Source organism: Carettochelys insculpta, chromosome 5 (genome assembly GCF_033958435.1).
Source record: "Carettochelys insculpta isolate YL-2023 chromosome 5, ASM3395843v1, whole genome shotgun sequence".
NCBI classification, from domain to species: domain Eukaryota; kingdom Metazoa; phylum Chordata; order Testudines; family Carettochelyidae; genus Carettochelys; species Carettochelys insculpta.
The window spans coordinates 25,538,095-25,565,040 of NC_134141.1; the positions used below are offsets into that span (position 1 = coordinate 25,538,095).

At 41.7% G+C, this 26,946-nt stretch overlaps 1 protein-coding gene across 3 annotated transcripts in view; it reads right to left on the reverse strand.

Annotated features, from left to right (window-relative positions):
- Positions 1 to 6,393: 6,393 nt before the first annotated feature.
- The window catches only part of ENTREP1 (endosomal transmembrane epsin interactor 1), a 36,665-nt gene continuing 16,112 nt past the window's right edge, over positions 6,394 to 26,946 (reverse strand). For 2 of the 3 annotated variants that reach the window (XM_074994800.1, XM_074994799.1), the window contains 5 exons: positions 19,984 to 20,113; positions 18,191 to 18,269; positions 14,309 to 14,467; positions 11,899 to 12,188; positions 6,394 to 8,743 (listed from right to left, as the gene is read on the reverse strand). In XM_074994800.1, coding sequence (XP_074850901.1) covers positions 8,540 to 8,743; positions 11,899 to 12,188; positions 14,309 to 14,467; positions 18,191 to 18,269; positions 19,984 to 20,113 — 862 coding nt within the window. In that variant the 3' untranslated portion in view covers positions 6,394 to 8,539. The remainder of the gene's footprint in view (positions 8,744 to 11,898; positions 12,189 to 14,308; positions 14,468 to 18,190; positions 18,270 to 19,983; positions 20,114 to 26,946) is intronic. The other variant, XM_074994801.1, reaches the window with a different exon arrangement.

The following is a 26,946-nucleotide window of genomic DNA, read 5'->3' on the forward strand; positions in this document are numbered from 1 at the left end:
CATATAAAAAATCCCTTTTACATATATATTCAGAGACAGAAATTATAAAACTGGATTGAGAGGCTGTCAGTAATATAGGGCAAAATATATTCCTGAGCTGCTGTAACGATCCCCCAGCACCAAAATTATTAACTCAGAAATTCAAAGTCAAAGAAACCTAAACCTAGCCGTGCACAGTTGGATACCAAAGTCCCTTAACTCCATTGTATTGACACTGTCAATAACTGTGTGCTTAATCTGTTTTACTGTTCATAGTTCCAGAGTAAGTTACATTTAAAGAAACTTTATTAATTTCTTCTTTTGCCACATAAAATCTCTTCTTTCACAGACAGACACAAAGAAGTGCCCTCTTTCAAAATGGCCACAATCTCTTATTTGTTCTCAGCTCAACTGAGGCCAGGGGCATCCCTCAGGGAAGAGAACAGTGCCTTAGGCTGCTGAGAGCTAACAGGACCCATTTTAACTCACTGACAGATATACTTGTAAATTCTTAGAAGATTGCTATGGATGAATGTTATCAGGCTTTTCAGTGCTGCCTTAAGCGTTAAGTTTAACTCCTGTGCCTCCGTAATATATGCTGTAAAAGGCGCATACTGTGTTCCTCTGTCTTTTCTGGATACCCCATCTCAAGTAGCTTGGTAGAACAACCTAATACTCCTCCTTTTCTGGCCACCACACATCTCTCCCATGGTCTTCATTTGGAATATTGAAACACGAAAAATGCTCCGTCTCAGACTCTGCCAAACTACATGTGAATGATTTGCTCATCTGTTTCTGCAATAAGGTTTTGAGCTGTACGCATCACTGTAACACTCAGAGCTGATCGCCTTGTTACAGGTGGGGAACCTGGTAGTGGAATGAAGAGCAATGTGCCCAGGGTCACACAGCAATAGTAGTAAATCTAGGGACTTAACTTGCCTGATCGCAGTGCTATGTGCTACCTGCTTCAGCAAGCTAGCACCTTTGCTGAGCTACAACACAGCAGGGGGCGGTCGTTTGTTTTCAGCACAACAGTCACTTACATTCTTCTCCCATCCTACTGGGGTGTTTAAAAGATATTAAAGTGTTACAGCAGCCTGGCCTCTCTCAATGTAAATTCAGGTATCCTGCTCTAGTCCTAAGCACATTATTCATGTCCAGACAGCTGAGTTGTGCTGGAATGCACACAGAGACTGAGCCAAATCTCGTTGGGCTACTGTGGCATTATGGAGTGCAAAATACTGTGGCAAGGGGCTGTAGAGGCTGTACCCAGAGGGCTAGCCTACTGCTTTTACCTTTGGCCACTAGCTGCTGTATTTCTGTACTGCCTGTGTAGGTAACAGCTAACCAACAGCACTTGACGATCCAAATGAAATGTGTGCTGGTATTTTGCATTCTCCTTTTTGGCTGGGGGTGCTAATCCCTATGTTTTGTACTGGCTTTGGCAGATTGTCAGTGTTCACTCACTAAAGTGAAGCAGTCTGTTATGCTGGGCCAGAGGCAACACTAACAGCCCCCCCCACCCCCCTCTCCCTCTTCACTGTTCCTCTTTGCTCCATGTTCCTGGTATTCCTTTCACTATAGTCCTTGAGAGATGGGCATTTTGGTGTTTACCCTGTCACATCTAAGGAACACAAGCAATTGTTGCTTGGTCTGAAAGCGTTTAAAGCATGACAGTGTTGGCAGACTCAGCTCAGACTAAATTTAATTTTTATTAGCATACGTAAGCGTAGTATAACCCGCTACTGGAAAAAAAAATCTCTTCTGGAGCTCTAGGCCAACAGATGCACTTGCTGTTGTCTTAGCTCAGCCACATGCAGTAATACACCCTCCATGCAAAAGCTGATAAACGCTAATCACTTTTCACTTAGTATTTAGGCTGGCAGCTAACAATGGGGCAGACTATGGCTGACTGAAGTTAGCTGTTTGGGGCACTTGAAATCTATCAGTATTTTAGAATTGCTGCAGAGGTACTCAACTGCATAACAGTCACAGCTGATACCTGAGAAAGTGAAACAAGCAAGTCCAGCCCTCTTAGGTCAAAAGTGTCCTGTTAACTTTTTATTCTACTGACAAAATCTACTTGGCTGGAAAGCATACCCAAGCACTCAGCTTCCAGAGCCCACGGCTCTCTGCCCACCCCTAGAACCTTGGTGGGTCATGTGTCCTGTGGGCTTCAGAAAGCCCACCATTATAGATAAACTCATGTGATTGGCATCTTCCATTGTTCTGCAGATGGAATTGTGCAACAGGAACATTGGGTATCTAATTCCAGCTCCTACACTGACTCCATCTCTAGGTTTGGATGAGACACTTTAGCCAAATGGAGAACCAAGCAGAGCCATTAATGTGCAGAATGCAGAGTCCCTGCCCCTGCGTCCAGGGTAGATAAGTAATTTTTAATCTAATCTTTGCAGAAGTTGTTGCAGGCAACTAGCACAGTATGTTGTAGCCATGCCCCTGCTGGAATACCTGCTGACTTAGGTCTGCAAGAGCTGCCAGGTCAGCAAATCTAAGAAAAAGGAAAGGCTTGCAGGTGCCAATTGCTCTGTTAGTTCTACTGCAGGAGTCAGCAACCTCTTTGTGGCAGTGTGCCACTATCTGACCTTTTGAGCTCTATGTGCGGTCTGAGTACTGGTGATACTTTTTAGTCACTGATAGTCCTACTTACAGCAGCTTCATTACTAAATTCAGATGCAGAGCGTTACCTTTTTTTTTTTTAGGTGGCATTTGGTGGCATTAGGTGGTCTTTTGTTAATCCAGCATGGTATGGCTTTGCGCAAGTGTCTGGCTGCATGGGAAAGGAGGGGCAGGGAGAGGGGCTGCACTCCCACGTTGCATGCTGATGAAAATTGGCTTGTTAACCACTCTTGGTACATGTTCTGGGGGTTGCTTACCTCTGTTCTAGTTCCTTAGGGGGCTGCAGGAGACACCCACTACAACTGATGCTGTTAGAACCATCATAAACCTGCCTGAAGGTTTCCTTGTCATGTCCTCAGCCTTTTTTTTTTTTTCTTGGTCTCCTTTTTTTTTTTTTTTTTTTTTTTAATTCTCTAGCCATACTAGTTAACTCTGTAGAGCAATCAGGCTTGAGGCCCTCTGAGCTGCCACGTTTTCTCCTTACTGCAAGGACCTGTGAATAAAGTTCTTCAGAATACCCATTCCCAAACTTTGGGTCCCAAATCCCAAACAAGGGGCATCTCTCAGTAGATGGGATCATTGCATTTTGCTCCTTCCCAGCATGCCCTCACATCTAAGAAGTGTGGGAGGTCTCAACGACTGGATGTTGCCACTTTGCTCTATGAAACTGCACCCTTGACCCAGTGTGACCTCACCCACACACATCCCAGGTGCATGATCATGCTGTGTGAAAGATGCTATTTTGCTCTTCAATTTGATGTACTCTGGGCCATCTGGTGACAAAGCAGGTGGGCCATTTTGTTGATCCAACGTCCACTGGTATGACAGCGAGACAATCTTCTGAGCTTACCCTGTGCTCTTTTTCCAAGTTGGGGAAGTAACTCAATAGTGGCACTGCTAAATACAAGATTTGAACAGATTGTTTACCAAGAAGGGCCAGTGCCCTAGTTCATTATTAGCTATGCTGTTTCCTTAGCAAGTCACACATGGATTTTATGGATGAGGGTCATACATAAGAATGTTCTAGCTGCCCTGCAGTAATTCTGCTGGCCATAGAAACAGACTGATGGTACTAAGTAAATATTTTAGTGTGCCACCAAGAGAGAGATTCACTAAATTCCAGTCATGTGCACCTCTGCAATTCATAGGGTTGTACAGGTCTCACTGATGGCTTTGTCTTTCATCACTATCAGTGCTAATCTACAAAGGGCAGCAACTGCAACTTAGCCCTGAGCACCCAATGCGAGCCTTTAGAAAAACATCCTTGTCACCCCATGGGATTTTGCATACGTAATTTGTGGGTATTTGTTTCCTGACTCCAGGGTAAAAATAGTACGGTATTTCTGCTAGTACCATATAACTGCACTCCCCTGCTCCTTCCACAACCATGGTTGGGAAGATCTAGGATGAGGGTAAAGCCAAGTGCTAACCTTGAAGAATTATGACCATTTCCCTACACTAGCAAAAGCCCCTCTTCAAGTATAGCAGGAATGGAGTGGCAGAAGAGGACTGAACTGCCAGGTCTGAAGGGACAGATCATTGTTCAGCATCACCACCATTCAAATCCAGCGAGACCTTGACAAGGTAATACTGACACAGTTTGACTTGAGTTCCATGTTGGGGGCAGCAAGCAGTAGTGAAGTGTTGAGCATGTGATTTTTGTAGGAGTTATGTTGCCTGAAAGGAACAGAGGAGCCTGAAAGCATAGTGGACACCCATGGGTCTCTCTCAAGATAGCACTCATCACTATGGTTATGTCTACATGTAATTAACAACCGGCAACTGGCCTATTCCAGCTGGCACAGGCCAAGGTGCACTTTAATTTGCAGTGCAAAATATTAGGGGTCCTGCTGGAGCCCTGGGATCTTGTAGGGGAAGGGAGTCCCATAACTCAGGCTACAACGTGAGCCTGAACATTTTGTTAGACAGCCGGTTAGTTTAAGCCCCACAAGCCTGAGTGAGCTGGCACAGGCCAGCCATGCTTGTCTAATAGCAGCATAGGTCAGCTGGTCAGGCTACAGCATTGAAAACAACACTGTAGATATAATCTTAAGCTGGAGCCCAAGCTGTCAGACCCTCCCCGCCTTCAGGAGCCTGAATCAATTGACTCAAGCCCACGCCAGGCTGTGCTGCAGTCTTTGATTAGCTTCAGGCTACATCTACAGAACAAACAAATGGAGTCTTGAGATCTGGGTCCACAGCCTGATGTTCATGCTACAGTGCTAAACACAGCTGTGTGGATGTTAGGTCTCAGGCACTGAAGCCCAGGGACTACATGTGAAAAGCCCATTGTATTGACTGCTGTGGCAGAGCCGGCTCCTGCTCCTGCCTATGCCATCTTAACCCTGCACTAACTGTCAGCTGTCTGGTTCCAGAGATCAGGATTAGACTCTTATGGTCCTGTTCAATGGCTGACATGTGTTGGTGCAGTTTGTAATATGCTATATGCCTTACACTTCAGAGAGAACCACTTCCCTACACCCTACCTTGCTTGTAGCTATTAAAGATGACCACATATTGAGCCTCCCTTTTACCTATGGGCTGATCAACAGGCAAGGGATATGTCAAGACTGTAATCTGACAAGCTTTGATTCAAGACAAATCACATCTGCCCAACAGCTCCCATTCTGCCTTCAAAATAAAATCTCTAGAAATAAGTGAAAATCATGGTAGGAGTGGAGCTCTGACTCCCACCTGCCACAGAGGTCCTACATCTGTGACTGGAAAAGGGAAGTCGTTAGTAAAGCTTGAGTTAGGCACTTCTTTTTTTCCCCTCCTCCCCAGTGGGCAAGAATGTACTTCTCCAAGCAAGTTTCCAAAAAGCATTTGAGCAGTCAGAATGCTGGAGTACCCAGGACAGCAGCAATCTGGTAGGAACTGTGAGAGCATGTGCATTTTAGCACACGTGTATGGAACATTACCCTGGAGAATCCCAGCATCTGCAGCTGGAGAACTAAACTCAGCCCTAGAGTACACAGGAGCAATAAGATTAATCTGGCCCTAAGTAAGGAAGTGTCATTAAACCTGAGACACGCTCTCTGTGATAAAGTGTTAGACTAATCATTTGTGTGCAACATCATAAGATGATGAAAGTTCCAGGAAACACAGCTCTTCCAGAATGGGTTGGAAGACATTTGACTTATTTGACAGCAACCATTTATGCCCTAAACATCAGCTGCTGCTCTGGACACATACAAAACTGTCAATTCCCTGACTTACTCTAGGAAGTCCCATATCCCACTGCTATTGTGCTCTGAATTTCTCTTTGGCAGATGGGGTAAAAACTTTTGCTTATTCTCCATGACAAACATTCTAGTGAAGGAAGTGGGAAAGATACTGAATGATTCCTACACTTCTTCTCCTATAGCACATATGCCCGACCATAGATGGATTTGCCGTCACTGGGAGGACAATTGGTCCTGTAAGTCATTACCCTGAGGAACTTACTGGTGGCCAAATTCTGCTCCCTGTGAGGTTCTGCAGTATTCAGAGAGAACAGGTTCTTCCTCCCAGGCTGCAGTGCACAATGGTCAAAACCACCTTGGAGCATTTCCTCCCATCACTCTGATGCAGAGGGGATTTGGGTGATAGATTTGTGGCTACTCCATCTCCATTTTTCTGCCCTTTAGACAGTACCTCTCAACCCAGCCAGTTCTGCAAAGTGCAGGTGTTAAGGTTGCCCTTCATGGATACTTCCCCACTCCCTGGAAGGACAGGAGGGCAGAACTGACCCTGGGTTATTACATGTCTAAGAAATCACAAAAAAAAGCCATAAACTGTGAGAGGTTAACACCTACTTTTTATTTTCTTTTGGCTGAATAAAGCACCCCACACTTGTGTCAAGCTGCATTTTGGTGTTACCTCACTGCCATTCTTGCTACCCATCCTGTCACATTAAAGTAATGAACCTAATAGAGCCTATTAAAATACTCCATTCAAAATGGTTCATGTTTCACTCCTAGAAGGCACTCTCATGGTAATCAAAAATTGCTGTTGAAGTCCAGGTGCTCCAGTACATGCCTAACTGTATGAAACACAGTGAGTGAGGCTAATCATTTACATGTGAACAGCTTGGGGCAAATTTAAAAGGATAAATTACTTAACATATATGAATTTCACACTAGACAACTGTTTCCAAGTGCTCGTAATTGATTGGTGCTATTGCTGTGGTGAGGATAATTTGTTCTGTTGATGACCATATCTTTCCACATCAAAATCAAGGACGCAATTTTACTGCTTGATAATAATGATTTAAAAGGTAAGTGCCAGTCCTGCTCTGAGCTTCAGCTAGGCACATGCGCCTGCCTGAATGCATCTGCACTTTTGCTAAGCAGCAGATCAACATTAGCATGAACCAGCAAGCAAAACACAGATTGCAGGTATGCAAATTACAACAATTTATTTCTTAACTATTTCTCTTCCTTCAAGCAGGAATAAACTGAATCAATTCCTGCTCCTTCTCATCAAGCTTAATTAGAATGTACAGGTTAAAGCTTTTAATTTTTCTCAGGGAAAGTTATTTAATAGTTATCCTCTGTAAAGCTTTATAATTTCAATAACAGCAGGAACATTTAATCATGTGACTTGAACAATATTTTGTGTCTTACTGCGATACAGGAAAAGCTGTAGGCTGCTATAAAATAGCCTGGATACTGCAAAAAATGATCCCGGTCTAACATCCATTAAAACCAATGGAAGACTCCCAGTCGGCTTTGAATCATGACCTATATCCTTCCAAAATGGAGAAACAGAGCTCAATTCTGTTCTCAGTTACCAACATAAACGCACTAGAATTTGTAAAACTATTACTGAACAGCAATTTGACAAATTTAGTGCTTTTTTACACTCATGAATTATCTGCAAACAGATGGACTCATGAATTTATCCATTTATTCAGAATCACAAACATTTAATGTCTGTGTATTTCAGCTCATGGATTCCTCGTGAACTGTTCACTGTGCTTGGAGTACTTGCTGTGCCAAATTCATTATTTGTGTTGTGTGACTGAAATCACCAAAAGAGTAGTGTTTCAGTTCCCTGACTAGGGTGTGTCTACATTGTGGATCTGATTAACTCATAGCAATTGAGCTTGCAGAGGTTGATTAACTGCTGCTCAGTCTAAGTCAACTCTAGTACTTCACTTCAACAAGTAGTGCAAAGGGAGCTGCAGGAGAGCATTTCCTGTAAAAAGCCCACAGTGAAGACACCACAGTAAGTATATCAACTTCAGCTACATTATTCATACAGATCAATCTCCTCCAGTATTGCAGACCATCCCTAAATGACTGAACTCCCAGCCCACAAGGAGTTTTCAAAATGGCAAACACAAAACTTTCACCGAGGCTACCTGTGACAGTGCGTATTGTGCTGCAGTATTTGCCCAGTTGTAGTATGTAGTAAATTGATAAGGCCACATCATTGTGGCTGTAAATTGTCAGAGGAGCTGTCCCACTGATTTCAATGGTTTCATTTCAGGTTTATACAGACGAGATCACAATTTGGACCATGTTCCACAATAAGATAAAGATGAATGAATTTATGCATAATCATTCCTACCTCAGAAACCAAGGTATAGTCATTCACCTTTATCCACTGTATAACACGTGGTTTAGTAACATGAATGAATCAATTCCCAGAACTGAAAAACTACAGCAGTGCACCAAAACAATGATCAGGGAATATACTAAATTGCACCTGGATATCCTTGTTTTATAAGCCAGCTTGGAACCAGAACAACAAAGAGAAAAGTTTTAGAGAATTAACTTTCTCAAAAAGTCTCCAGGGGTGGGAGGGGGCAGGGGGGGTGTTCCAAAAGCATGAAAAAATCAGTGATATTCCCATCCACTTCTTCATCAAAGATGACTTTCCAGCCCCATTCGTCTCATCCAGGAACTCAGATAAGCAACAAAACCAGGCCAAATCAGAGCACAGTTTCCCGTACCACTCCAATAAGACTATGGGGACGTTCATGCTCTAGTCTCTGGGTTCTCCTCTCTACTACCTGGTCTTCTGATGTAGTGAAAGTACTCAGATCTCCACAGCTCTCCAAGTGCAGCAGCCCTGGATGTCTTCTAAATGGTAGGGTATGTGCCTTTGATGTAGATGGCTGAGCTGGAGTCATAACCTTCAAAGAAATATAAAAGAATTAAACTTCATTTCTTTCGGCTTTTCAGTTTGTTTGTTTTTTAAATATAGTCTACTGAAGTCAGCCCAGACCAGATTCATGGGGAGCAGGATGCTACAGGATGTAGATTCCTCTTATGTTTCTCCAATAACTATATGCCCGACTTGCTGACAGTTCATCAATGTATATCATAATGCGGCAGGTACTACCTTGAAAAGCGTACAACAGCCAAGTCTGTAATATGGGTTGTGCCATGAGTGTGGGAACACCTTCCTCTCCAGCTTTCTATGGCATAGGTGCAGTATCTGTGCGTTTTCAATCTTAGTCTCCCCAGTTTTTAATATAAATATAGGGGCACATCAGATATGTACTTACCCCACCCCCGCAGTGCAGGACAACGTTTAATAATAGTCCAAGAGTTATTATTTCCCACTTTAACTTATTTCTAGCCTTCTCTTCATACAAAAGTTATTATTTCTACCACCAGCTATGCTTCTGCCCAGCTCTGAGAAGACTGATCTGGTCTGAAAGACCAACTCTTATGTAAAGACTAAAGCTGCAAGAAACTTTTATAAAGAAACTGCCTACTTTCACAATTTTGGCCACTTTTGCTGCATTTCTCAAACCTTTCCTTGAACTTTGACCATGATATGGCTCTGGATGAAACCAGGCAGAGGGAGGGAACTTGTTCTTCCTTGCCTCTGAGGACAGAACAAGAGGCAATGGACTGAAATTGCAGCAGGGGAGGTTCAGGTTGGACATTAGGAAAAAGTTCCTAACTGTCAGGGTGATCAAACACTGGAACGAATTGCCAAGGGAAGTGGTAGAATCTCCATCACTGGAGATATTTAAGAAGAAGTTAGATAGATGGCTTTCAGGGATGGTCTAGAAAGTGCTTGGTCCTGCCATGAGGGCAGGGGGCTGGACTCGATGGCCTCTCGAGGTCCCTTCCAGTCCTACTCTTCTATGATTCTATGATTAGCCATGTATCAGCTTCAACCTGAAAGTAGGGAAATCTCAGTTCTTTTGGTTCTTAAGCACAAAGCAAAATGCTTGGGGTAAGAACCCAGCCAAACCAGAGTTACATATAAACCCTGTGTGAACTCTCACCATTGACTTTCTCATCACTACAATAGAGAGTCACTTGTCCTGTAGATCCATCCACCTTAATGTTCTGATTCTCCAAAGTACCCAGGACATTTTATGAGCAGTTGATCACCCACAGGTGGCTTGCATCAAATTAAAAAAAAAAAAAAAAAAAAGGCTGGGTGCTCATCCATTACTATAAAAATGTATTTTGCATTGTCTGTTCTTTTCCTCTGTTACTTTGTATTTGATTCAAGAGTCCCTGAATAAATAACAGTGATATGTAGAGTTGTGTCATGTATTTCTTTAGTACTCCTTGACCTGATTGTTAGGTTATCCCACACCACTTATGTGAATAAAGGATAGAGGGAAAGAAACAGTCTTGAGGCAAGAGGTTTTATACCTTTTTTGGCCCTAGACATTTTCTTATGAGTGGTTCCACGTGTCTCATCAGCATGTCTTTTGAAACTACTCCGTGCTGATTGTTGATATTAGACTCAGAGGTTTGCATGTACAATTTTAGGAAGGAAGAGGAAGGTGATTTGATAGCTACCCCATTACTTTTCTCTCTTTCCCAGACCTAGAGCATCCCTCTGCTCTCAGTGACTCAGGAGGGGCAGGGGGAGAAGTTAGCCTTCTAGGATGTGGACCAGTGAGGCTAATCTATACGCTCAGCAGAGTTCTCTACTGTTTCCTGGTAGCCCTGGAACTCAGAAAAAGAGTGACAGGTATACCTCCCCCTGTAAGGGCTCTAACTGGCAGGAGGGACCAGACCAAACTGCCCTGGGGTGTTCATCAGAAGGGTGAGGGCAGCTGCTATCCAGTATTATCTAAAACTGGGACAGCAGAGCAGTGACTGCTTTGGAAAGTAAGGGAATTTGCTTACAAATCTCCTTCTTTAGGAGTTTGTTTTGGCCTTGTCATAGAAGCTGAGAAGTGGGGTCTATATCCTCCGCAAAACCACTGTTTACTATAGGGACCAATAGTAGTACATTGCTTCCTTGTACTCCTCTATTTGTCAGTATCCACCCGTTCTCTCTTGCCTTTCACTTAGATTGTAAGCTCTCGTGGGCAGGGATTGTCTTTTTGTTCTGTGTTTGTACATTGCCTAATACTGTGGAGTTCTGGACCATGACTTAAGGTCCTAGAGGCTATGGTATACAGATAAATACAAATAATTTTGGAAAACTGTTGACAATTCCAGCCCTGATTAAGGACTTGGGAAAATAAGAATGAGTCTGTGCATCTTTTTTATAAAAAAGCCAAGACACATTTTTGCATAATGTGATTTACGGTCAAATACAAATACAGTTAACGTGATCAAGGTAAAATCCAAATACAGTCAATGTGATTAAGACTGAATTAGAGATTGGCATTAAGAATGGCACTGGAGTTCTAAGGAGGTGTATCAAAAAGCTTGCACTAGAAACAACTGCTTAGAGAGAAATCAAGATTACTCCACTGTTTTACAGTAACTTGTAAAAGGTGAATCTAACAGATATTTTAGTTATGTTCTTAGATGGTGGCAGTTTTTTACATTTTTATGTCTTCACTAAATTTGATAAGCTCTAGACATATTACATTTGGGGGGAGGCGTGTTGTGAAGGGGGAATTAATTATAATTTCAATTTACTCTGTTTTATAACCTAATCTTTTTCTGTATGAAATATTATATTCTCATGCCTCTTTGTAGTCGATGTTTCTGCCACAAGAGATTTTGCTGTGTTTTGGGGGGTGGCAGAGAGGCCAGTATTTCATATGCCTCTTAATTCTTTATATGTACAGTGTGCACACTATTTTGAGAAATGTTTTTCCGTTCCACTTCCTCTCCCCTGAATGTTGGTTAGCTCTGTGTTTTGCCAAATATACTTTAAATGCTTCACTGCCTGGCTTCTCAGTCTTTCCCAGAACCAAGCTGACATACCAGCAAACCCTGCTGGAGGCCAACTCTGAGCTTTGCTGCTCTCCAGGGAGTGCAGCTGGGAACTGAACCCATGTTTTCTATGCTAGAGAAACCAATTAAAGTGAGGAAACATCTCTGGTTTAACCCAACGACAATAATAAGCTACCTGCTCCAGGAAGCTGGCACTGGTAATGGCTTCCTCCATGTGTTCTTCATCTGATTTTAGCACAGATTTGATGTTTTCCACCAGTTCATGTATGTCAGGGGTCATACTACAGGAGGACTGCTCTAGGAACTTTGCCACAAGCAGCTTAGTGTCTATGTATGACTTGTAGTCTACCAAAGACCGAGGTCTTGCTCTCAAAGCTCTTGCTCTCAAACCCTTTCGCAAAATGACAGTGGCCAGTTTTGGTTTTAATTCCGTCTGAGTTGCAACTTCACAGCTTAGTACAGGACCTGAAGACAAAACAAAATAATCGAAGTCCATTTACTTTATGTTGGCAGTTGAAAAAAACAATGTCATAATGAGATGTTAGCACTGACAGTAATTCATCACTGATACTCTGCGCAAATAAATGTGATGTCATGGTAACCAGTGAAATTCAATTATTGCCATGCTAGCACCAGTAGTAACAAACAGCAATTCCGCCCTCCACTGCTGATAAATATTTCTGCTTTGTGTCAAATTCACTCCAGGTAGAGAATCTACATTAGAGAGAGAGAGAGAGAGAGAGGAAAAAGTAATCCTATCTGCGTAAGGAAGGAAAAGAAATGTATCTCTGAGCCTGCAACCTGGTAAAAGGGATCAGAGCTGCACTGTAGCTGCTCCATCCCATACTCCAGCCTGTGGGCACTGCCCTTCTGTCACCTTCTTAGAGATAGCAGCCCTTTTTTCCTCTCCCCTAGATACCCCTCTTGCACATTATTGGCTGTGACTGTCAATATGAAACAAGCTCTGCTTTTTAAAGAAACGTGGTTTCTGTAATCCTTTAACATTAATTCTACTTTGTATTATGTAAGAATCATGGCACAGGCCTTGTCTGAACAGTGAGTAGACTACAGTGATTTTCACAGTTTGTGAATAGTAGATTCTGTTTCTAACATAAGCACCACTGATTTCTTCCCTGCTTACACTGTATTCTCATACAACTAAGACACTACAGCTGTTAACTTTGACAAATTTATGCAAAAAAGAGTAACCTGAGGCCATACATAAACCAGAGATAACTAATGCCCATACATAGCTCCTTTGTTTATTTTGCATACTCTTACAAGCTATACCAAATCTTTCAGGTTCTAGTGCATTCTTTGGTTTCTTTTTTTTTTGGGGAAACAGCAATCACTGATCAAGTGGATTGGTTATGAACTATCCAGATTTTTTTTCCCCCCCAAGAAAAAAAAATTAGTGACCATAAAAATTAGTGATCTGGTCTTTTGTTACTACTGTGTTTTGATTATCAGAAAAAAGCATCCACAGGTTAATAAACCAGCTCTGTAACATGAGCCAGATGCCAGGAATAACAATAGGTCAGGAAGGAACTCTAGCACCTCTTATCAAAGTAGCCCAAAGTAAATGGACTTCCCTAGGTTATGTGCAGCTGACTTCCATATCTGCAACAGCTGGGTTTTGTGAGGTAGATCAAGGCTATATTGTATAAAACCAATTTCAACCTGGGTTCCTGAGGGTCTGGTTTTCAGTGCCAAAAAGCTGCTGACTGATTGAGTCCATGTGCAGCACAGAGCATCCCCTGCTTCCACCATGTCTAAACTGCTACTAATAGATGACTGTTTCATGCCATTTAACCATTGCTTCAGGGGCACTGAGTAAGAAGTAGAAGAGGAAACAACAAATGGAACAGAAAAAAAAATGCATGAAGGAGAAAACCTCAAAACTGCAGGGAGAAATGATCAGATGAGACTATACTGAATGCTATAGACTGGTAATTACAGTGACAGGTTCCTTAAAAGCTAAAGACAGATGGAAATTACAGTTATTTTGTTGTCCTAAGCAAGCATCACTTACTAAAACCCACGTGTGATTTATCTTGTGAGAATTTAATATGAATCAACTGAATTCTAGAATTCTAGTAGAATTTCAGCAGCCCAGCCCAGACTGAAATTTGGGAGACTTTAGTTAGTGGGGATTTTAGAACTGCAGAGGAGAATGAGCTGTAGCCACCACATCACAGAGCAGCCAATCTTCTAACCAATGACCACAGAAAAAGACAGCTACCTGTTCCGTAACTGGTGTCCTTTGAGATGTGTTGCTCATTTCCATTCCAATTTGGGTGTGTGCCAAGCGCACGCCCAGTTGCTGGAAGCTTTTTGCCCTAGCCAGTAGCCTTAGGGTTGGTGCGGTGCCCCCTGGAGTGGTGCCCGTATGGCCACCCATATATGCACCGCCCAACCCGCCCCTGCTCAGTTCTGTGGTTCCTCTCTCTTCAAAGCCTCTGTATGAAACATTCAACATCTGCCACATTGCTACACTGAATTCCAGGCATTGGAATATTTGGACAAAAACAGCCTTAAAAAAATGAGTGCAATGCATTATAGTGGTGATATAGAAAATCAATCACCTCTAGATGGCAAGCTATGTAGTACAGGGTCGCTTTTTGATCTCTTTCTCAGAGGGGTGAAGACTCTCTTGCATGCAGGCTTTCGTTCCACAGGCACTGAGGTTGGATTTGAAGTTGAAAGGCTCTCTCTACTGGAAGAGTCGGGAATATCCCCACTCACTACATAATAGGTAAACATGAAGGAAAAACAAACCAGAATAAACCAGTTATGCAAAATCCTCCAGGAAATAACAGATAAAGTTTGCACTTAAACGGCCACATTAATGATTGCCATTGTTCTCAATGAGCTTGGGTGAGGTAGAAATCCAAAGCCTGTACTACTCTAAAAATCATCCACATAGACCCTATTAAAAAATGGCCCACTTCCTACAACTGCCATTACCAACTGGCACAGCTATCAAACTGATTTACTGAAAATTTAAACCAGAACATGCTATTCAGCATCCCCAGAAGGTACCAAGATTTAAACCTTCTTAGAGAAAGAGAGTCACCTGAAGGCCTGTATTTCAGTGGCTGCACATGAGTATGATGGCATTTGACAAAGTATTATGGGAAACCAGAGAACCTAGTTCTTTTGTTTACAGATTAGTTGTCAGCCATATGTACACCATTTTTTATGTTTCAAAATCCATTTTCATATTCTCCTTAGTTAAGATACAGAGAGACCAGGAAAATACTTCTGTTCATTAATTTTCTTTTCTTCTAAAGAAACTTTGCGCTCATTGGAATCATACACCACTATAACACAAACCGTATGATTATGGCAGTGGATGGTGCACTATATTATGTTGCGGAGAATTTGAAAGTGGGTGTAGCTGGACATTTTTCCTGTAAGCTTATTTTATAACCATCTCTGACAGCAATTGCTACCTTGCAGGAAAACAAAATATTCTTGTTTGAGTGGGGGCAGAGAGTAAGTCTCTTTTTCAGAACCTGAGCAAGGGTTGTTCATTACTTTGCCTGGCTAACAGAAAACCAACGTTTGAAAGCACTGAGAAAGCATATCCAAGGGGGTTGTTTTCATATGTTGTCTGTAGCTTCCAGTCTGGTACTTGATTACAGCCTATAAAATCCAAACAACAGGAAGCAATGAGGTAAAGCATAAAGGCAGTTATCAACTTGGAAAATCTGGAGTGGGGGACTGCTCAAAATTGCAAAACAATCACCTCTAGCAGTCCAGAAATTTGGAAATGGTGTATGATCAGAGAGCCATGCTTATCCTTGGTGTAACTGAACTGAAGCCAACAGAATTACAATAACCTCTGTTACAGTACAAGAATGATCCTACAATTTACAAGCATGTTTGAAATGTGTTTTAAATAAAGGCAGGAATTAATATGGTCTAGTGCCTCTCTGGTGTATAGTTATCCGTAACCCTAGTTTCAACATTCTAAATTCCTAAGAATAAAAGATTACAGTAGCTGGAAATGGGGATAACGGAAAAAGTATACTTGCTTCTAGGATTCCATGGTGATGAAGGGTATCTGCTACATGCCAGTAAAGGGTTGGAGCCTGCTCTCAGTGGGAAAACCCTCATTTAATTCAAGAGGAGGAATCTTAGGCTCTATGGGCCACATTCACATTAGCTGGCCAATGGACCTCCGCTGTACCATCTGATGATGCTTCATAACTGTCCTCCCTCAGAGGCGTGGCTAGGGGTGTATAACTATTTCCACCAGGGACTGCAAAGATTAAGGGAGAAATCAATCTTACTGGTGACTGCTGCCAAAGGAATGCACTGACTCAGCACATCCAACAGCTGCCTTAACCACGCCCTCTTCCCTGCCAGGACACTCACTTTTCTGAGATTGTGCTGTGTTTATAGTGGAAGCAACTACAGTAAGTCAGGTGTAAATGCAGCATTATGACTATTTGTTCACTGAGAACTGTGAGATCACGTGAAATTGCTTCACCTTCTCAATAGATTAAATCTCTCTCCTTCTGTACAAGACGACACATTTACAATTTTAAAAAAAATTGATACCCTAAAAACACAACCCCCAGCCCCATGGCAGTGACACCCTTCTTTATCAAGGTGGGCAGGCACTGCTCCTCAGTAGTATTTAGGAAGAGTTATGGGAGCTATGTGGATAAACACCTTTGATCTTGGCCTCGTTCCCTATAGCATCAGAACTCAGAGACATTCTAAGGCTAAGGCTCTTTCTTAATCATAGAACCATGCATTTTAGAACACTTGCATGTGACTACAGATGTACTGGGTCATACAAAATGGATTTGGAAAGAAGTTGGTTACAACTACTCTTCTAGAGACAGTAGATACAGCACACATGTAATGTATACCAACTGCCTATGACAGTCTTGTGCTCTGTTCTCAGCACTTGGCAATGGAGTACCAAGATCCTTACTCAATTTGTACTCAGGCAACAGGTCAGTGGAAAGCAAAAGGTGTTTCCTACGTAAGGCATGATTCAGTCTCACTCATTCTGCCAGGCTTTTACTTATCTCTCTGTTCATCAGACCACTATACAGCATGGCCTTAGACAGCTGAAGTGCTTGGTTTCAGACATTCCGGTACATTTATGTCTAGGTGATACTTAGTCCTGCCTTAAGTGCAGAGCACTGGACTAGAAGAACTCCTAAGGTCCCTTCAAATCCTATGATTCTATGAGGAGGAGGAAATCTGAGAAAAATAATCACACAGAAGTACAGGTTTAAGAAAATTAACCTTTTTTTGGTCACCACTTGCTCACAATGAACTTTTAGAACACTACCCATTATTTCAGCGAAGAAGCTATCAATGCTTTGTTTATTTCCCTGCAAGTTAGACCAAGACAAACCATGTCCAGAGCGGACAAACTGGACAATCACTTTGCTAAAAAATGAATGGATGCAAATCAGACATTAGAAATCTGAATACACATGAAACAGTAAGTGAGCATTTCAATTTGGCAGGATGCAGTATTCAACACTTAATGGTGTGTGTTTTAAAACAAAGAGATTTTAATACCAGGTTACAAAGGGAAACATCTGAATTGGAATTTATTTTCAAGTTTGATACCTATCACCATGGACTCAAAAAAGGTATCAACTACCTTATGCATTACAGGGATAATTTCCCCACCTTTGATATTCTCAGTGACCACAAGCATCCCACTTAACAGACGCTTGCAGAGGCTTTTTTCCTCCTCCTTTTCCCTCTCCCTCCCGTCTCCCCCCCACATCTAGTTGATTTGCCAGTTTTTTCTATCTTTTTAAAATCCTCTTTTCTCAGTTATCAGTATTCTCCAGATCTGAAGAAGTGGGTCTGGCACACCAAAGCTCATCACCTAATAATTATTATTGTTAGACTTTAAGGTGCTACGGGACTGCTTTTTTAAGAATTCCATAGAGTCTGTTCTGGCTTACATTGGTGGTCCAGCCACATTCAGCAGCAGTTTAGGTGCACCCCTTGCTTATGATCATTGTCAGCTAGGGGTAATTTTTCCAGTGCAGACCATGCCATAGAGGAACTGCTGGTTTAGAGATCAATGACATTGCACTGTACTGAGCAACTATAGGCTATAAATACCACAGCAGTATCCGGACACCACCCATTCAGTGGCACTGACAGGGGAACACAAAGGCTAGATATATCTAAAAACAGAAAATGTTTTTCCACCACGTTGCTCTCTAATTTACTTGCTAATCCTGGCTTACCCACTCATGCATTGATGAAAGCTAACTTGCCTGCATTTTAAAGAATATTTTTATATGTTGTTCTATATATCTATAGGCTTGCAAATCTTTGCCAATCCTCAAAGCAATAAGCACATAGCAAGCTATTGCTGTGGCTGCCTTCAATTAGTTTTGGTGTGAAACTCTATTCTGGATAGTTCTGATCACTTAAAAAGGTTCTAATAATGTAAGTCGGTCCTCAGTTACCTTGTGATACTTGTATATCATTTGGTACTGGTGGCCCGATGACAGCTTCAGCCTCGTCTGGAATTTGGAACGCACCTCTCTGACATACAAAATTAGCAAAAGTAAAAAGTTGTTAATCTCTTTCCTCTGACAACCATTTTACAAACATTTACCATGCAGGAAAAATGTGAAACCATAACAGCTTGACAGTGCACAGCAATTCTTTATAACAATAAGTACATACTGTTTGTAGGTATTCCACTGCAGCAACCAGACTTACGCCTTTCTACAAATGACATCCATTGTCCAGTTCCATTGTTAGACTTGAAGTGGGGGCATCTCAAAACAACCACCTCTAGCAGTCCAGGAATCTGGAAATGGTGTAGGATCACCTATAACTGGGACCAGGTTATACCTTCAGAGCTTCCTTGAAACATTTTCTTGTGGGAAGAATTTAGGGTAGCAGCAAGAGGGTGTGAGGTGAGGACTTCCAGCCCCACAGACCTGCAGGGAAAAGACTCACCAGTGCTGCTCTTCAGGCCCCTTCCCTCTGACTATAACAAGTTGAACCTCTCTCTCCAGCACCCTCGGGACCTAACCAGTGCCAGAACAGAGAATTTGCCGGACTATGGAAGGTAATGGTGTCTAGCACGTTACCAGCACTTTCATTGGTTACTGGGTTCTGAGAAGACATTTGGGGTAAATTATTGCTAAATAACAGCACAGAACACAAAGCCGGGGCTGGTGATTGTAACCAATCTTTATGAGACCACAGGAAACTTAGCCACCCATGATAAGTGGTCATCCAGCTAACTAAAATCATGCCGGATTACAAATGTTGCCAGATAAGAGAGTTCCAGATGTACTGCCATGGTTGTGCATAAAATTCCTCAGCGAGAAGGTCACTGGTGTGGAATCTCAGTTACTGCTGTTTCAAGCAGAGGCAATCCTCCTATCCTCTAATTAGTGAGAGGGAATGTCATGGAGAATAGCTCTTCTCCATGCCTACATCCCCTGAAACCCTATGGTGCTCAAAGTCTCTAGTGAAAAAGATCACACAGCAGAGTTGGAACCCCTGCCTCCACTTTTGCCACTCTCCAGTCATGGCTTTCTCTGTTTCTGAATGCATGAGCAGAGGATCACTAGTTCTGTTTGCTGATGGCTATTTGCATGAGTAGTGATACAAGCGTCCGAATGATCATATTCAATTACTAGCGCTCAACACTCCAAGATCAAATTCATTCCTCCACAAGGCAAATCCCTTCCTTAGCCTGGTGTTCCTATTACAAGAGGTGTCCACCAATGACTGCAGTTACATTCACCTAAAAAAGGAGCTACAGGAAGATGTTGACTATGTTTTATTATATGAGGAGGAGGAGGCTGTAAGCGCATACCTTGCTTTACAGGAATATCACTGCAGTCACTAGCAAATACGCTAATGGCAATGAAGAGCAATGTGTGAACAGCTAATGGCTTTATATTTAGGAAAACAAAAAGCAGTCAAGTAGCACTTAGGAGTAATTCATTTGAAAGTTGTATCCAGTGTTTCTTGATGTTTAAAATACCATGCACCCCCCACACTAGTGCTTAAGAATCCAAATGAGAAAAATCTCTCTACTAGATTTCTTGTCTGCAAAGGTGAGACTTTACCTACTAATGTTTGCACTGATACAAGATTATGTAACCCAAAGGTAATAGCCTGCTGTTCTCAAATAGAGAACTATTAGAGGTACAGTTCAGTACTTCCAGTTCTCATTTCAATTTTATCTCTGTAGTAAAAAAAAGTTACGTTGCTGGAATCCCATGGACTGTACCTGCTCACGACTGATCTGGCTGACCACAGCTTCATATGGAGGAGGGGGATCCAAAGGACAGAACACTTCAACTCCTTTAATTCTAGCTCCATAAATATGAGGTAATGGAATAACATCAGATCCAAGCATCCTAAGAAAGATAATTTTGTATTATTCTCCTCTTTCATGCAGCATTCAACCTGAAAAAAAATACAATTAGCTAGAGAATTTCACTGGCTCTGCTGTGCAGGCTCTCAGTAAAATTCAACAAATTCAGGCTACGTCTACACAGCAGCACTATTTTAAAACAAGCTATTCTGGAAGAGATTTTCCAGAATAGCTTACTTCAAAATAATGCTGCTACACACAAAATACATTCTGAAATACCCCTGAGCTATTTCGAAATGGAGCATCTATACACAGCAGAGCCTTTTTCGAAATACAGGATTGGACATACTATGGCTTACTTTGAAATAGGCTCTATTCCCTGTCTACTTAGCCCCTATTTCAAAATAGCTATTTCAAAACAGGTGCTACTCCTTATAGAAGGAGATTTACCTATTTCAAAATAAGTCAGCTCAAAATCATTTTGACATAGTGGTTGCGTTGTGTAGATGTTAGCGAAGTTATTTTGAAATAACTTTGCTGTGTCGACATACCCTCAGAGACCATCAAGAGATTTTCCCTGAATGCCATGGGAAATTGAAGTCTAGACTCATCCCCTCCAGAACCTTTATCAAGACTTTAGAGCAGACAAAGAAAAATCTGCCTGAAGACAATCCCTATGATATCGAGTTCCTGCAGAAATGGGAGTTCTGAGTGCACATATTCTAAAATAATCCTTTCAGGTTGGGCATCCAAAAATGGGAGCTTCCAAAATTAGACATGTGGTCCAAAATGTGAGAGTTGCTGATCTCTAATTGACTCCAGTTAAAATTAAATTTGCTCATTCTCACATACTGTTGATAGCAAAATAGACACGCACAAAGATGGGCACCTATCTTATCTACTTTTGAAAATATAGATCCTAGCACTTCAGTGAATGGACACAAATATGACTGATGAATACTATTAGCTCACTGTTGGAGTTTTGATGCAACGAGATCCCTATAACCCAAAACACAACAGAAATCTCAATCAGCGCTTCCATCCTACATTTCCCCCAGAGATAGCTAAGACAGGATAAGGGTGTGGAGCTGTGTTTTCTATGTCTGCAGTGCCTGTTGTAAATGTTACCGTTGATTGCCTGTTATTATCCTGCCATATTTAACAGCTGAATAAACAAACACTAATGCCTGACAGCTTAAGAGTTGGCTTCTTCACAAAGTACTAAGGACCGACTTTGAAAGTCACTAGGTTTTGAAATCTCCACTGAAACCCTCATTTTCATTGACCTCCAACTGCTAGTCACATCTTCTATTTCCAGATTGTGGGAATATAATTTTATAAACACACACAATCACTTTAAAAAAAAAAAAAAAAAAAAAAAGAATTCAACATCCCTTCTACAGGTTGTGGACAATAGCGTTTTGAGTCTAAAAAAACCCTGAGCCCCAAACATTCCCATAATTGCGAAAGTCTAAACTTTGTGGCTTCTGCTTTTCTGAGTATGGGAGAGAAATATGCAGTATAACTGACGTATTTTGCCCTGAATTTTAGAAGCCTGTTGGTGGGGTTGTGGGAGATGAGAAATGCCTGTGAAAACATTATTAAGGAAACCCAGTGGAGGTTGAAGCAAGAATGGACATTCCTAAAAAGCGTTGCAGAGGGGTAAAAAGGAATGAAGTCAGCTTCTTGCAACTTGGAAGAAGGAAACATGAACTTGGGAATCAACTGGTGAAGGGTCATGGTCAAAGAGATGGAGAGGGACGCAGGGGAAGAAAAGCAAAAAAGCCAAACTTTTATAAAACTTGAAAAGTGTGGGACTGGTTCACTTTGGGGGAAAAGCATGAAGCTCAAGCTAGTTGTAATTTTAACCTAACTACCGCATCCATCCTTAATAACAATGTCCTGTCATTATGTTGAATAATGGAAGGGAACATTAAGCGGTTAATTTTACATGATTTCTCTAAAATTTCCATTATTTAAGTTTCCTTTTGATTTCACCCACAATAATGGAACATGTGTGCCATGTATATATACTTTGTGTTACGAAAGGCCTTACTGATCAGTTTTATTCTATTCCAGAATTAATCTAATCTTTTCTAGTGACGGCACTCCTGTAATGTTTGACAATATAGATTCTTGGATTCAACATTATGTTAAATTTTAGTTGACAACGTAAGTTTAAAAAGCGATTAAAAAAAGACTTCCTCTGTTTAATACTTAAGTAGTTCCCATGAATGTTGGTGCGCAGGTTCTGTATATTTGTTTTTAGTTCGTGATTTTTACTACTGCACCCTATTTTTATGGTGGTGAGAAGAATTCATACAGTCCTGACTCACTGAATTTGTGTCAGTCTAAGTGAGGAATTGGGATCACTATTCATCTAATTGTCTATTGTAGGCAACCATTCCATTTCCATCAAGAGAGATTCCTTCCATTCTCCATTACGAGTATCTGCATCACAGAGCAAATGCCTATGGTCCAAGGGCTTGTCCCATGAGTATAGTGAGGTGGAGAGGCCAATCAGTGAGAGCCTCAAAGGTAGAAGACATTTATAAATTAAGATGTTCCTTTGCAGTAAAATCCTAATGTAAAAATCACAAGAAGCAGGGGGGTGGTGGGGCAGTATTCTGAGAAAGGACTACCTGAAGGTAGATAAATAAGAATACATGGACCCCACCACTTTTTTTGTGTGGAACCTATGGTCATGAGGGCTGGTAGACTAGTCCCAGACTATGACAGTTTTGTGTTAGTTGTGGCTTTAGAGCAAAACAGTTTGCTACATTTGTCATCTCTTTCTTCTAAACCAGCGGTTCTCAACCGGGATATATGTACCCCTATGGGTACTAAGAGGTCTTCCATAGGTACTAAACTCATTTAGGTCAGTGTTTCTTAAACTAGAGACTGCAGCCCATACAGGAAACAAAGGCCAGATTTAGGGGGGTTACAAGTGAAATGCCGGCAACAGAGGGTGGCAAATAGAGCCATTGCTCAATGCATCTTGTCACAGACTACCATCTGAAGCTAAATTACATGCTTGCAAAGGCATTTCAATTGAACAGTAAACATCCTCCAATTTTCCTGTTGGAGCAGCTGCACTTTATTTAACTATGAATTGGGGCAGCTGTGACTGGGTCTACTTGCTCCGTATTACAGGCAAATAGCACCGCAAATGTAAGGGGTCTAAGAAAGCGCACAACTCAGGCAAATGAGACATTGAGACCAAAGAGGACTTGTTCAGGCCACACCACAGACCCACTCCTAAGTACTTGAGAACTGGGAGCGGGCACGCTTTGTGAATGCCACAAGCACTGAGATCAGGGCAAGGAATGCGGAATAGGTACCAGGAGTGCCTCCCAGAGCCTAACATACAGTCTCAATGGATGCCCTAGACACAAAGCCCTGAGATTGAAAGTTGGGGGTATCAAAATGGGTGACAGAGGCATTCTGAAGCTCCCCTTTCTCCTGTCTTATGTGGGAACAGACAGCATGAGACGAACTCTAACCAAGCTCTAGCAAATAATGGTGAAGTGATTGGGTGCTGCCAGACCATTCTGTGCTTCCATCCTCTTTTCTCTGTGTGCCTTCTCCACCTCTTCAAATACTTCACTGAACGTTTGAGCTTTCTCCAAGAAGAGTCTCATCTCAAATTCTGAGAGAACATAATTCATGCAGTCGCCAAGTACCATCCATTTCAAGCAATTCTTCGCCTCATTTGTAAAATTTGTGGATTCTACTGCCATGATTATATGCTTTCCTCTTAGGACATGGCTGATGACTAAAGCACCATAGGTCAGTGGTTCTCAACCAGGGGTAATCAGAGGTTTTCCCAGAGGGTACTCAATGTATCTATATCAGTGTTGCTCATTTTGGGGATTGTAGCCCCCAGGAGCGATCATGGGACGGGGTCAAAAGCACAGGGTCAACACTAGGGAGTGGTAAGCAAGACAAGTGCCCAGGCAGTGTTCCCTGTAAGCTGTGTTCTTTTGCAGCCACTCAGGAGAGATTCAAATACCACCCAGCTAATTAGCAGAGAGCCCACAGCTTGTTTATTTTTCTCCTACTGATGGTGTCCATTTGCATATCTTGGTGCACATAAAATATTTATTCTGCACATTGATGGAAAAGATTAGTGCAAACATTGCTCTCTAACCTCGGCTCACAGACAACCACATGAAGATAAGTGACATCCTTTGACCCCAGGTGGTGGTGCTTTGCTTTCAGACAAGGCTTACAGGTAAAAAAACAGCTAAAGTACAATATTTATATTCCAATCATTTTATTTTATAATTTCATGGTAAAAATGAGCAAGTAAGTTTTCAATAATAGCGTGGTATGACACTTTTGCATTTTTATGTCTTGTTTTGTAAGCAAGTGAGGTAAAAGTTGGGGTATGCAAAGCAAATCAGACTCCTGAAAGGGGTACAGTACTCTAGAAAGTTTGAGAAACACTGCTCTAAACAGCCAGGGACTACCATCCCTGATCTTTAACTCATGCTAGCTAGAGGTTCAAGAGCCACAGAGCCAAACTTGAGGTAGCATTCTCATACTCTCAGCGGAAACATGTCACTGGTACATTGACATTTCCCAGAGTATCTTTAGATTTGGTGATGGGAACAAGTCCAGTGACTGTGGAAACAATATCAGTCACCACAATGGGGCAGAGGTTTGAAAATGCATGATAGGTTTTTAATATCATGAGGGATTTTTTTAAATAACTAGATCTTCATTGGGGGAATCCCTCCAACTTTCAAATAAAATTGTAAGCCAAACAGCAATGGAGCTAATGGCTCCTTGAGTAAGAATACTCTCTCCGCACGCAGAAAAGTATCATCTGTATTTTCCTTTCTACCATATTCTACCTTTGCAAGGCCCCATCCAAGTTATAACAGTTACTACTATCTTGCTAATTTTGGAACACTACTTAATTACTATACCTGCTAACTTGTAAGACAAGATTACAGGAAGGAGTAAAACATACCACATCTGCAGTGGTAGTTTACGTTTACTGTCTGTGTCTAACATTAAATAAGACAAAAAGGTTTCAGAGAGAGCACATCCAATGAATGAACAAACAAACAAAAATCCACTGGCTTCAAAAGCAATGGATTAGGCTTTCAATCTGAAGGGTGGATGAGAATATGTGTCTATTCCAAATGCATCCTTGGCATGGATTTTGCTCTCTGCAATGTTTCCTTTATACTAGAGGCATATCTGTTTTGGAAGCCCCCCAAAAGTGCTTCACACATTGCATTTCTCTCGCCTGGAGGTAGTTTCTGATCTATTCACTTCTGAACAAGGCTGATCTGGCTTTAGAAACTGAAACCACTGTAGTTCCAGGATAGAAAAGCAGGTCACTGAGCCTGCTTGGCATTCAATACACAAGCAGGGGAGAGCGATGGGGCAATGGAGGAGAAAAGGTCAGGTGGAATTTAAATCACGTATTGCTGGACACTGTGGATCTGATTGTGGGTGAGTCATGTTTCCCTGACTCCCCAGAGAGGAAATTAAATCTGTCTGCTGCTTTCTCTTTCTGAACTCTCTATACCAACAAAAATACACTATGACTGAACACAGCCCTCATAACATCACAGAATCACCCTTTTCATCAGCAGTTCATGAAATTACATTTCCATTTCCTGCTAGCCTGAAGCACAGCTCTAGAATACATTAACAGCAATAAGAGTATTTTATTTAACTATTGAAATTCCTTACTGTAAAATCACAAAAGATAAAACCTCACTATTCCAGTACTAAGGGATCTGAAGCTCTCCCTGGAAATGTTCAGCTGACTACAAGTACCAGAAAGGGCTGTTTTAGGGCCTGCCCCAATTTCTTCTCATAATACAATTAACCTAGTTTGTGTTCATCTAGGACACAAGAGTTAATATATACATGCTTGTGAAAAGTACCTGGGATCATCCCATAGGATCTTTCATAGCTACAAGGTCATGACCTTGGTTTTACCTATCATGTGACAGACAGCATATCCAGCAGTGCTCTACCCTTTAATGCCATATATGACCTACCTTAAACTGGTACAATTTGGGAGGAATTTCTTCCATGATCTAAATTTGTGACCATTACAAAAATTCAAGGCTGTTTTCTTTGGAACACCTAAGATATCTATTATTTATATTACAATAATGGTTACAGACCTAAAATAACATTGTGCCTCACTGTGGGTAGGCGTTGTACATACAGAGAGAGACAGCTCTTGCTCTGAAGCGCTTACTATCAGGTGACAAACAGAGGGGGAATGGAAAAATTGTCGCTCTTTTATAGGAGAGAGACTGAGGCACAGTGAGATTGTGGCCCCACTCCTACAACAAAAAGCCTAAGGGCATAACCTGGTCTCTGGGGTGGAAACCTAAAACAAAACTGAAACAATGGATTTTTCAAACAAGTTATTTTTAAACACACTTCTTGCAAAAGACAACTTATCTTGTTATGGGTCTGAGACCAACATACTAAAGACCACCTTCCTGGTTTTGTTTGTCAGCATTTACCCACAGGAATACTCCCTGTTAAAGGTTGTGCAGCTACCAATCTATCTTCCTTAAAACTCATCTCTGCTGCAATGCCTTGTAAACCCATAGGCAGGTGATGAGCTATGACTGTATCTCTTTCTCTTCCTTCTCCTACCCCCTGGCACCAAATGCTTCATGCCTGCCATTTCCCCTCACCCTTCCTCTATCCCACAACAAATAATTAAACCAACAAGAAAGCCCAACCACCACCTCAGGCCAGGATGTCCTCCCAGAGCCCCAGGATTGCCCATTTCATTCCTATCACATCTTTACAACTCTCTGATCCTCATGCTGCCAGGCAATTTCAGAACAGGATGAATCCTGAGAGCATAGTAAAACTAGGCTCCTA